This window comes from Coregonus lavaretus (assembly GCF_964263955.1).
Source record: "Coregonus lavaretus genome assembly, chromosome: 15".
NCBI classification, from domain to species: Eukaryota; Metazoa; Chordata; class Actinopteri; order Salmoniformes; family Salmonidae; genus Coregonus; species Coregonus lavaretus.
The window spans coordinates 11,689,616-11,702,263 of NC_140002.1; the positions used below are offsets into that span (position 1 = coordinate 11,689,616).

The 12,648-nt window shown below is 49.1% G+C and overlaps 1 protein-coding gene across 1 annotated transcript in view; it reads left to right on the forward strand.

Annotated features, from left to right (window-relative positions):
- Positions 1–12,648, forward strand: part of doc2b (double C2-like domains, beta) — a 324,284-nt gene that overhangs the window by 305,165 nt on the left and 6,471 nt on the right. Inside the window, exon 15 of the mRNA XM_084178089.1 lies at positions 11,272–11,353. Coding sequence (XP_084034215.1) covers positions 11,272–11,353 — 82 coding nt within the window. The remainder of the gene's footprint in view (positions 1–11,271; positions 11,354–12,648) is intronic.

The window sequence follows — 12,648 nt, forward strand, 5'->3', positions numbered from 1 at the left end:
AACCGTGACTGTTGCTCTCCAGACTCTAACCGTGACTGTTGCTCTCCAGACTCTAACCGTGACTGTTGCTCTCCAGACTCTAACCGTGACTGTTGCTCTCCAGACTCTAACCGTGACTGTTGCTCTCTAGACTCTAACCGTGACTGTTGCTCTCCAGACTCTAACCGTGACTGTTGCTCTCCAGACTCTAACCGTGACTGTTGCTCTCCAGACTCTAACCGTGACTGTTGCTCTCCAGACTCTAACAGTGACTGTTGCTCTCCAGACTCTAATCGTGACTGTTGCTCTCCAGACTCTAATCGTGACTGTTGCTCTCCAGACTCTAACCGTGACTGTTGCTCTCCAGACTCTAACCGTGACTGTTGCTCTCCAGACTCTAACCGTGACTGTTGCTCTCCAGACTCTAACCGTGACTGTTGCTCTCCAGACTCTAACCGTGACTGTTGCTCTCCAGACTCTAACCGTGACTGTTGCTCTCCAGACTCTAACCGTGACTGTTGCTCTCCAGACTCTAACCGTGACTGTTGCTCTCCAGACTCTAACCGTGACTGTTGCTCTCCAGACTCTAACCGTAACTGTTGCTCTCCAGACTCTAACCGTGACTGTTGCTCTCCAGACTCTAACCGTGACTGTTGCTCTCCAGACTCTAACCGTGACTGTTGCTCTCCAGACTCTAACCGTGACTGTTGCTCTCCAGACTCTAACCGTGAATGTTGCTCTCCAGACTCTAACCGTGACTGTTGCTCTCCAGACTCTAACCGTGACTGTTGCTCTCCAGACTCTAACCGTGACTGTTGCTCTCCAGACTCTAACCGTGACTGTTGCTCTCCAGACTCTAACCGTGACTGTTGCTCTCCAGACTTTAATCGTGACTGTTGCTCTCCAGACTCTAACCGTGACTGTTGCTCTCCAGACTCTAACCGTGACTGTTGCTCTCCAGACTCTAACCGTGAATGTTGCTCTCTAGACTCTAACCGTGAATGTTGCTCTCTAGACTCTAACCGTGACTGTTGCTCTCCAGACTCTAACCGTGACTGTTGCTCTCCAGACTCTAACCGTGACTGTTGCTCTCCAGACTCTAACCGTGACTGTTGCTCTCCAGACTCTAACCGTGACTGTTGCTCTCCAGACTCTAACCGTGACTGTTGCTCTCCAGACTCTAACTGTGACTGTTGCTCTCCAGACTCTAACCGTGACTGTTGCTCTCCAGACTCTAACCGTGACTGTTGCACTCCAGACTCTAACCGTGACTGTTGCTCTCCAGACTCTAACCGTGACTGTTGCTCTCCAGACTCTAACCGTGACTGTTGCTCTCCAGACTCTAACCGTGACTGTTGCTCTCCAGACTCTAACCGTGACTGTTGCTTTCCAGACTCTAACCGTGAATGTTGCTCTCCAGACTCTATCCGTGACTGTTGCTCTCCAGACTCTAACTGTGACTGTTGCTCTCCAGACTCTAACCGTGACTGTTGCTCTCCAGACTTTAATCGTGACTGTTGCTCTCCAGACTCTAACCGTGACTGTTGCTCTCCAGACTCTAACCGTGACTGTTGCTCTCCAGACTCTAACCGTGACTGTTGCTCTCCAGACTCTAACCGTGAATGTTGCTCTCTAGACTCTAACCGTGACTGTTGCTCTCCAGACTCTAACCGTGACTGTTGCTCTCCAGACTCTAACCGTGACTGTTGCTCTCCAGACTCTAACCGTGACTGTTGCTCTCCAGACTCTAACCGTGACTGTTGCCCTCCAGACTCTAACAGTGACTGTTACTCTCCAGACTCTAACCGTGACTGTTGCTCTCCAGACTCTAATCGTGACTGTTGCTCTCCAGACTCTAACCGTGACTGTTGCTCTCCAGACTCTAACCGTGACTGTTGCTCTCCAGACTCTAACCGTGACTGTTGCTCTCCAGACTCTAACCGTGACTGTTGCTCTCCAGACTCTAATCGTGACTGTTGCTCTCCAGACTCTAACCGTGACTGTTGCTCTCCAGACTCTAACCGTGACTGTTGCTCTCCAGACTCTAACCGTGACTGTTGATCTCCAGACTCTAACCGTGACTGTTGCTCTCCAGACTCTAACCGTGACTGTTGCTCTCCAGACTCTAACCGTGACTGTTGCTCTCCAGACTCTAACCGTGACTGTTGCTCTCCAGACTCTAACCGTGACTGTTGCTCTCCAGACTCTAATCGTGACTGTTGCTCTCCAGACTCTAACCGTGACTGTTGCTCTCCAGACTCTAACCGTGACTGTTGCTCTCCAGACTCTAACCGTGACTGTTGATCTCCAGACTCTAACCGTGACTGTTGCTCTCCAGACTCTAACCGTGACTGTTGCTCTCCAGACTCTAACCGTGACTGTTGCTCTCCAGACTCTAACCGTGACTGTTGCTCTCCAGACTCTAACCGTGAATGTTGCTCTCTAGACTCTAACCGTGACTGTTGCTCTCCAGACTCTAACCGTGACTGTTGCTCTCCAGACTCTAACCGTGACTGTTGCTCTCCAGACTCTAACCGTGACTGTTGCTCTCCAGACTCTAACCGTGACTGTTGCTCTCCAGACTTTAATCGTGACTGTTGCTCTCCAGACTCTAACCGTGACTGTTGCTCTCCAGACTCTAACCGTGACTGTTGCTCTCCAGACTCTAACCGTGAATGTTGCTCTCTAGACTCTAACCGTGACTGTTGCTCTCCAGACTCTAACCGTGACTGTTGCTCTCCAGACTCTAACCGTGACTGTTGCTCTCCAGACTCTAACAGTGACTGTTACTCTCCAGACTCTAACCGTGACTGTTGCTCTCCAGACTCTAATCGTGACTGTTGCTCTCCAGACTCTAACCGTGACTGTTGCTCTCCAGACTCTAACCGTGACTGTTGCTCTCCAGACTCTAACCGTGACTGTTGCTCTCCAGACTCTAACTGTGACTGTTGCTCTCCAGACTCTAACCGTGACTGTTGCTCTCCAGACTTTAATCGTGACTGTTGCTCTCCAGACTCTAACCGTGACTGTTGCTCTCCAGACTCTAACCGTGACTGTTGCTCTCCAGACTCTAACCGTGACTGTTGCTCTCTAGACTCTAACCGTGACTGTTGCTCTCCAGACTCTAACCGTGACTGTTGCTCTCCAGACTCTAACCGTGACTGTTGCTCTCCAGACTCTAACCGTGACTGTTGCTCTCCAGACTCTAACCGTGACTGTTGCTCTCCAGACTCTAACCGTGACTGTTGCTCTCCAGACTCTAACCGTGACTGTTGCTCTCCAGACTCTAACCGTGACTGTTGCTCTCCAGACTCTAACCGTGACTGTTGCTCTCCAGACTCTAACCGTGACTGTTGCTCTCCAGACTCTAACCGTGACTGTTGCTCTCCAGACTCTAACCGTGACTGTTGCTCTCCAGACTCTAACCGTGACTGTTGCTCTCCAGACTCTAACCGTGACTGTTGCTCTCCAGACTCTAACCGTGACTGTTGCTCTCTAGACTCTAACCGTGACTGTTGCTCTCCAGACTCTAACCGTGACTGTTGCTCTCCAGACTCTAACCGTGACTGTTGCTCTCCAGACTCTAACCGTGACTGTTGCTCTCCAGACTCTAACAGTGACTGTTGCTCTCCAGACTCTAATCGTGACTGTTGCTCTCCAGACTCTAATCGTGACTGTTGCTCTCCAGACTCTAACCGTGACTGTTGCTCTCCAGACTCTAACCGTGACTGTTGCTCTCCAGACTCTAACCGTGACTGTTGCTCTCCAGACTCTAACCGTGACTGTTGCTCTCCAGACTCTAACCGTGACTGTTGCTCTCCAGACTCTAACCGTGACTGTTGCTCTCCAGACTCTAACCGTGACTGTTGCTCTCCAGACTCTAACCGTGACTGTTGCTCTCCAGACTCTAACCGTGACTGTTGCTCTCCAGACTCTAACCGTAACTGTTGCTCTCCAGACTCTAACCGTGACTGTTGCTCTCCAGACTCTAACCGTGACTGTTGCTCTCCAGACTCTAACCGTGACTGTTGCTCTCCAGACTCTAACCGTGACTGTTGCTCTCCAGACTCTAACCGTGAATGTTGCTCTCCAGACTCTAACCGTGACTGTTGCTCTCCAGACTCTAACCGTGACTGTTGCTCTCCAGACTCTAACCGTGACTGTTGCTCTCCAGACTCTAACCGTGACTGTTGCTCTCCAGACTCTAACCGTGACTGTTGCTCTCCAGACTTTAATCGTGACTGTTGCTCTCCAGACTCTAACCGTGACTGTTGCTCTCCAGACTCTAACCGTGACTGTTGCTCTCCAGACTTTAATCGTGACTGTTGCTCTCCAGACTCTAACCGTGAATGTTGCTCTCTAGACTCTAACCGTGACTGTTGCTCTCCAGACTCTAACCATGACTGTTGCTCTCCAGACTCTAACCGTGACTGTTGCTCTCCAGACTCTAACCGTGACTGTTGCTCTCCAGACTCTAACCGTGACTGTTGCTCTCCAGACTCTAACCGTGACTGTTGCTCTCCAGACTCTAACTGTGACTGTTGCTCTCCAGACTCTAACCGTGACTGTTGCTCTCCAGACTCTAACCGTGACTGTTGCACTCCAGACTCTAACCGTGACTGTTGCTCTCCAGACTCTAACCGTGACTGTTGCTCTCCAGACTCTAACCGTGACTGTTGCTCTCCAGACTCTAACCGTGACTGTTGCTCTCCAGACTCTAACCGTGACTGTTGCTTTCCAGACTCTAACCGTGAATGTTGCTCTCCAGACTCTATCCGTGACTGTTGCTCTCCAGACTCTAACTGTGACTGTTGCTCTCCAGACTCTAACCGTGACTGTTGCTCTCCAGACTTTAATCGTGACTGTTGCTCTCCAGACTCTAACCGTGACTGTTGCTCTCCAGACTCTAACCGTGACTGTTGCTCTCCAGACTCTAACCGTGACTGTTGCTCTCCAGACTCTAACCGTGAATGTTGCTCTCTAGACTCTAACCGTGACTGTTGCTCTCCAGACTCTAACCGTGACTGTTGCTCTCCAGACTCTAACCGTGACTGTTGCTCTCCAGACTCTAACCGTGACTGTTGCTCTCCAGACTCTAACCGTGACTGTTGCCCTCCAGACTCTAACAGTGACTGTTACTCTCCAGACTCTAACCGTGACTGTTGCTCTCCAGACTCTAATCGTGACTGTTGCTCTCCAGACTCTAACCGTGACTGTTGCTCTCCAGACTCTAACCGTGACTGTTGCTCTCCAGACTCTAACCGTGACTGTTGCTCTCCAGACTCTAACCGTGACTGTTGCTCTCCAGACTCTAATCGTGACTGTTGCTCTCCAGACTCTAACCGTGACTGTTGCTCTCCAGACTCTAACCGTGACTGTTGCTCTCCAGACTCTAACCGTGACTGTTGATCTCCAGACTCTAACCGTGACTGTTGCTCTCCAGACTCTAACCGTGACTGTTGCTCTCCAGACTCTAACCGTGACTGTTGCTCTCCAGACTCTAACCGTGACTGTTGCTCTCCAGACTCTAACCGTGACTGTTGCTCTCCAGACTCTAACCGTGACTGTTGCTCTCCAGACTCTAACCGTGACTGTTGCTCTCCAGACTCTAACCGTGACTGTTGCTCTCCAGACTCTAACCGTGACTGTTGCTCTCTAGACTCTAACCGTGACTGTTGCTCTCCAGACTCTAACCGTGACTGTTGCTCTCCAGACTCTAACCGTGACTGTTGCTCTCCAGACTCTAACCGTGACTGTTGCTCTCCAGACTCTAACAGTGACTGTTGCTCTCCAGACTCTAATCGTGACTGTTGCTCTCCAGACTCTAATCGTGACTGTTGCTCTCCAGACTCTAACCGTGACTGTTGCTCTCCAGACTCTAACCGTGACTGTTGCTCTCCAGACTCTAACCGTGACTGTTGCTCTCCAGACTCTAACCGTGACTGTTGCTCTCCAGACTCTAACCGTGACTGTTGCTCTCCAGACTCTAACCGTGACTGTTGCTCTCCAGACTCTAACCGTGACTGTTGCTCTCCAGACTCTAACCGTGACTGTTGCTCTCCAGACTCTAACCGTGACTGTTGCTCTCCAGACTCTAACCGTAACTGTTGCTCTCCAGACTCTAACCGTGACTGTTGCTCTCCAGACTCTAACCGTGACTGTTGCTCTCCAGACTCTAACCGTGACTGTTGCTCTCCAGACTCTAACCGTGACTGTTGCTCTCCAGACTCTAACCGTGAATGTTGCTCTCCAGACTCTAACCGTGACTGTTGCTCTCCAGACTCTAACCGTGACTGTTGCTCTCCAGACTCTAACCGTGACTGTTGCTCTCCAGACTCTAACCGTGACTGTTGCTCTCCAGACTTTAATCGTGACTGTTGCTCTCCAGACTCTAACCGTGACTGTTGCTCTCCAGACTCTAACCGTGACTGTTGCTCTCCAGACTCTAACCGTGAATGTTGCTCTCTAGACTCTAACCGTGAATGTTGCTCTCTAGACTCTAACCGTGACTGTTGCTCTCCAGACTCTAACCGTGACTGTTGCTCTCCAGACTCTAACCGTGACTGTTGCTCTCCAGACTCTAACCGTGACTGTTGCTCTCCAGACTCTAACCGTGACTGTTGCTCTCCAGACTCTAACCGTGACTGTTGCTCTCCAGACTCTAACTGTGACTGTTGCTCTCCAGACTCTAACCGTGACTGTTGCTCTCCAGACTCTAACCGTGACTGTTGCACTCCAGACTCTAACCGTGACTGTTGCTCTCCAGACTCTAACCGTGACTGTTGCTCTCCAGACTCTAACCGTGACTGTTGCTCTCCAGACTCTAACCGTGACTGTTGCTCTCCAGACTCTAACCGTGACTGTTGCTTTCCAGACTCTAACCGTGAATGTTGCTCTCCAGACTCTATCCGTGACTGTTGCTCTCCAGACTCTAACTGTGACTGTTGCTCTCCAGACTCTAACCGTGACTGTTGCTCTCCAGACTTTAATCGTGACTGTTGCTCTCCAGACTCTAACCGTGACTGTTGCTCTCCAGACTCTAACCGTGACTGTTGCTCTCCAGACTCTAACCGTGACTGTTGCTCTCCAGACTCTAACCGTGAATGTTGCTCTCTAGACTCTAACCGTGACTGTTGCTCTCCAGACTCTAACCGTGACTGTTGCTCTCCAGACTCTAACCGTGACTGTTGCTCTCCAGACTCTAACCGTGACTGTTGCTCTCCAGACTCTAACCGTGACTGTTGCCCTCCAGACTCTAACAGTGACTGTTACTCTCCAGACTCTAACCGTGACTGTTGCTCTCCAGACTCTAATCGTGACTGTTGCTCTCCAGACTCTAACCGTGACTGTTGCTCTCCAGACTCTAACCGTGACTGTTGCTCTCCAGACTCTAACCGTGACTGTTGCTCTCCAGACTCTAACCGTGACTGTTGCTCTCCAGACTCTAATCGTGACTGTTGCTCTCCAGACTCTAACCGTGACTGTTGCTCTCCAGACTCTAACCGTGACTGTTGCTCTCCAGACTCTAACCGTGACTGTTGATCTCCAGACTCTAACCGTGACTGTTGCTCTCCAGACTCTAACCGTGACTGTTGCTCTCCAGACTCTAACCGTGACTGTTGCTCTCCAGACTCTAACCGTGACTGTTGCTCTCCAGACTCTAACCGTGAATGTTGCTCTCTAGACTCTAACCGTGACTGTTGCTCTCCAGACTCTAACCGTGACTGTTGCTCTCCAGACTCTAACCGTGACTGTTGCTCTCCAGACTCTAACCGTGACTGTTGCTCTCCAGACTCTAACCGTGACTGTTGCTCTCCAGACTTTAATCGTGACTGTTGCTCTCCAGACTCTAACCGTGACTGTTGCTCTCCAGACTCTAACCGTGACTGTTGCTCTCCAGACTCTAACCGTGAATGTTGCTCTCTAGACTCTAACCGTGACTGTTGCTCTCCAGACTCTAACCGTGACTGTTGCTCTCCAGACTCTAACCGTGACTGTTGCTCTCCAGACTCTAACCGTGACTGTTGCTCTCCAGACTCTAACAGTGACTGTTACTCTCCAGACTCTAACCGTGACTGTTGCTCTCCAGACTCTAATCGTGACTGTTGCTCTCCAGACTCTAACCGTGACTGTTGCTCTCCAGACTCTAACCGTGACTGTTGCTCTCCAGACTCTAACCGTGACTGTTGCTCTCCAGACTCTAACCGTGACTGTTGCTCTCCAGACTCTAACCGTGACTGTTGCTCTCCAGACTCTAACCGTGACTGTTGCTCTCCAGACTCTAACCGTGACTGTTGCTCTCCAGACTCTAGCCGTGACTGTTGCTCTCCAGACTCTAACCGTGACTGTTGCTCTCCAGACTCTAACCGTGACTGTTGCTCTCCAGACTCTAACCGTGACTGTTGCTCTCCAGACTCTAACCGTGACTGTTGCTCTCCAGACTCTAACCGTGACTGTTGCTCTCCAGACTCTAACCGTGAATGTTGCTCTCTAGACTCTAACCGTGACTGTTGCTCTCCAGACTCTAACCGTGACTGTTGCTCTCTAGACTCTAACCGTGAATGTTGCTCTCTAGACTCTAACCGTGACTGTTGCTCTCCAGACTCTAACCGTGACTGTTGCTCTCCAGACTCTAACCGTGACTGTTGCTCTCCAGACTCTAACCGTGACTGTTGCTCTCCAGACTCTAACCGTGACTGTTGCTCTCCAGACTCTAACCGTGACTGTTGCTCTCCAGACTCTAACCGTGACTGTTGCTCTCTAGACTCTAACCGTGACTGTTGCTCTCCAGACTCTAACCGTGACTGTTGCTCTCCAGACTCTAACCGTGACTGTTGCTCTCCAGACTCTAACCGTGACTGTTGCTCTCCAGACTCTAACAGTGACTGTTGCTCTCCAGACTCTAATCGTGACTGTTGCTCTCCAGACTCTAATCGTGACTGTTGCTCTCCAGACTCTAACCGTGACTGTTGCTCTCCAGACTCTAACCGTGACTGTTGCTCTCCAGACTCTAATCGTGACTGTTGCTCTCCAGACTCTAACCGTGACTGTTGCTCTCCAGACTCTAACCGTGATTGTTGCTCTCCAGACTCTAACCGTGACTGTTGCTCTCCAGACTCTAACCGTGACTGTTGCTCTCCAGACTCTAACCGTGACTGTTGCTCTCCAGACTCTAACCGTGACTGTTGCTCTCCAGACTCTAACCGTGACTGTTGCTCTCCAGACTCTAACCGTGAATGTTGCTCTCTAGACTCTAACCGTGACTGTTGCTCTCCAGACTCTAACCGTGACTGTTGCTCTCCAGACTCTAACCGTGACTGTTGCTCTCCAGACTCTAACCGTGACTGTTGCTCTCCAGACTCTAACCGTGACTGTTGCTCTCCAGACTTTAATCGTGACTGTTGCTCTCCAGACTCTAACCGTGACTGTTGCTCTCCAGACTCTAACCGTGACTGTTGCTCTCCAGACTCTAACCGTGAATGTTGCTCTCTAGACTCTAACCGTGACTGTTGCTCTCCAGACTCTAACAGTGACTGTTACTCTCCAGACTCTAACCGTGACTGTTGCTCTCCAGACTCTAATCCTGACTGTTGCTCTCCAGACTCTAACCGTGACTGTTGCTCTCCAGACTCTAACCGTGACTGTTGCTCTCCAGACTCTAACCGTGACTGTTGCTCTCCAGACTCTAACCGTGACTGTTGCTCTCCAGACTCTAATCGTGACTGTTGCTCTCCAGACTCTAACCGTGACTGTTGCTCTCCAGACTCTAACCGTGACTGTTGCTCTCCAGACTCTAACCGTGACTGTTGCTCTCCAGACTCTAACCGTGACTGTTGCTCTCCAGACTCTAACCGTGACTGTTGCTCTCCAGACTCTAACCGTGACTGTTGCTCTCCAGACTCTAACCGTGACTGTTGCTCTCCAGACTCTAACCGTGACTGTTGCTCTCCAGACTCTAACCGTGAATGTTGCTCTCTAGACTCTAACCGTGACTGTTGCTCTCCAGACTCTAACCGTGACTGTTGCTCTCCAGACTCTAACCGTGACTGTTGCTCTCCAGACTCTAACCGTGACTGTTGCTATCCAGACTCTAACCGTGAATGTTGCTCTCCAGACTCTAACCGTGACTGTTGCTCTCCAGACTCTAACCGTGACTGTTGCTCTCCAGACTCTAACCGTGACTGTTGCTCTCCAGACTCTAACCGTGACTGTTGCTCTCCAGACTCTAACCGTGACTGTTGCTCTCCAGACTTTAATCGTGACTGTTGCTCTCCAGACTCTAACCGTGACTGTTGCTCTCCAGACTCTAACCGTGACTGTTGCTCTCCAGACTCTAACCGTGACTGTTGCTCTCCAGACTCTAACCATGACTGTTGCTCTCCAGACTCTAACCGTGACTGTTGCTCTCCAGACTCTAACCATGACTGTTGCTCTCCAGACTCTAACCATGACTGTTGCTCTCCAGACTCTAACCATGACTGTTGCTCTCCAGACTCTAACCATGACTGTTGCTCTCCAGACTCTAACCGTGACTGTTGCTCTCCAGACTCTGTCATTGTGCATTGTCAGCATGCACAGCACAAAAAGAACCGCTGCTGTGGGAAGTATTTGTAATTTTTCCATTAATTTGCATCTTCTATTCGGGAGCATTGCAAACATTTCAAATGCGTTTTTGGAGATCAGAGATTTCAATTGGACCTAGTGTGCGTCCCAAATGGCACCATATTCCCTATATAGTGCTTTCATGAAGTAGTGCACTATAGGGAATGTGGGTTGCCATTTGGGACGCAATCCTAGTCTAGAGCCACCAGCTCCACGCTATTGAATGTTAATACAATATGGTAATCAACCTCTCAACCCATAGACTGTCAGTCAGTCACTGTAGCGACAGCTTGCTTAGTGCTGGCGTCAGTATGCTGCCCACCATCAGGTTAAATATGATGCCACAGCCACCTCTGGTGGTAGAATTGGTATAACATTCAGTTTGATCAGGCTGAATTAATTAGACATATTTTCTGTCTCATTCTTTTTCATAAATTCCTTTTCTCATTCCTTTTAATATTGGAAATGTTATGTCCAATATGATATCGCTATATTTAAGTCAGTCATTCCTGCTGGACTACTTAGAGCTCAGAGAAGCAAGGCGTTTCAACGTTCCGTGTCCCTGGATTGAATCTCTTGACTGCCTGTCTATTATAGTGTACAGCACGCCCAAGAATCCACAGCAAACAACCGTAGACTGCAGAGACCTTTGCTGTCAGTAAAGGTTACTGCTTTATGTCTTGTCTGCAGGTACCTGAAGCCTGATGAGAACAAAAAGTCAAAGCACAAGACTGCTGTGAAGAAGAAGACCCTCAACCCAGAGTTTAACGAGGTAAGGAAGGACTCACTCTCTCTTCCTCTCTTTTCGGTCTCTGTTTCTCCTCTCTCAGGGATCTCTTGTCTCTCTCAGACATCACAAATCCCTCCAATAATCCATCCCATTTAAGACTTGAGACTGAGGAGAGGAACCAGCCATTTTCAAATAAAGCTTTATCAACTTACCTATGACACTCATTTTTCAAACTTGGATAATTATACTGAACTTTTTTCCAGAATGATAGAATTATATGAAAATCACAACTTTAATGCTGACTCATTATACATGTACTCTTCTTACCATCACATCTCCCCATATATCTCTTTTATCTGGCCCCTGTATATCTCTGGGTGTCCTTATCACACACTAGTATCAATTTTTTACAAAAATGCGTTGGACAAAGAAGATTGTAATTATTTTATTGGATTTTACCATTTATCACAGTCATTAGCATGGCAAAGTAGCAAGTAGCAACAAATCTTAGGTTAGAAAAGCCAGTTATCCGTTGATGATGTTTCAGGGCACAGAGGTGAGTTTCCATCCCCTCCAGCCGCTCAGCTATGATGCTCCGGGCCTCCTTCAGATCAGCCCTATGTTAACTGTCATTGAGAGGCCAACTTGACTGTAGTAAAAGTCTGTTTCCGTCACCTCTCCTGAGCCTGCCTCTTCTTCTCTAAATGCCACACAACCACTCTACCATTAGTCTGTTATGATGCTCAGAGCAGTGGGCTCCAGAGAGGCCCCGCTTTCATGCTCAGACCGCTGCCAAAGAGCTAGCTTAGCACTCGACTGCAGCATCGAGTGGCTTGCCTCTGAGAGTTCAGCCGTATCAGAGTGAATGGTGTTCTCCCAGACCACACGAGGCCCGTGACTTGACATTTCCAATGACATTTCCTTTAGTCCCCATTTCCATCCTGTTGCTTGTTGGCCTTTCGGCTCGAGATTAGGCAACCTGGGCTTCCAGTGCATTAGGAAGGCATTTTGGTTCAATAAGGAAAACAGATAACCTTGAGTATTGATGGATTGATAACTAAACGGATTCTCCTCTATCAGCATGATTATGTATGGTTATAGGCAGCAGTAATTCATTGACATTGATAAAATTGTTTAATACTTTTATACACATTTATACTTTTTTAAATATCTAACTATTTGACCTCCTAAAAACACCACTTTCATGGGATTTCTTCAACATTCTAAAGCTCCCATTGTTGAAAGCTCCCATGACTTTCAACATTCTATTCACTGTAAACAATGTGACCTTTGACGAAAATCAGCTACTTAAAAACATTTTCACAAAAACGTACACA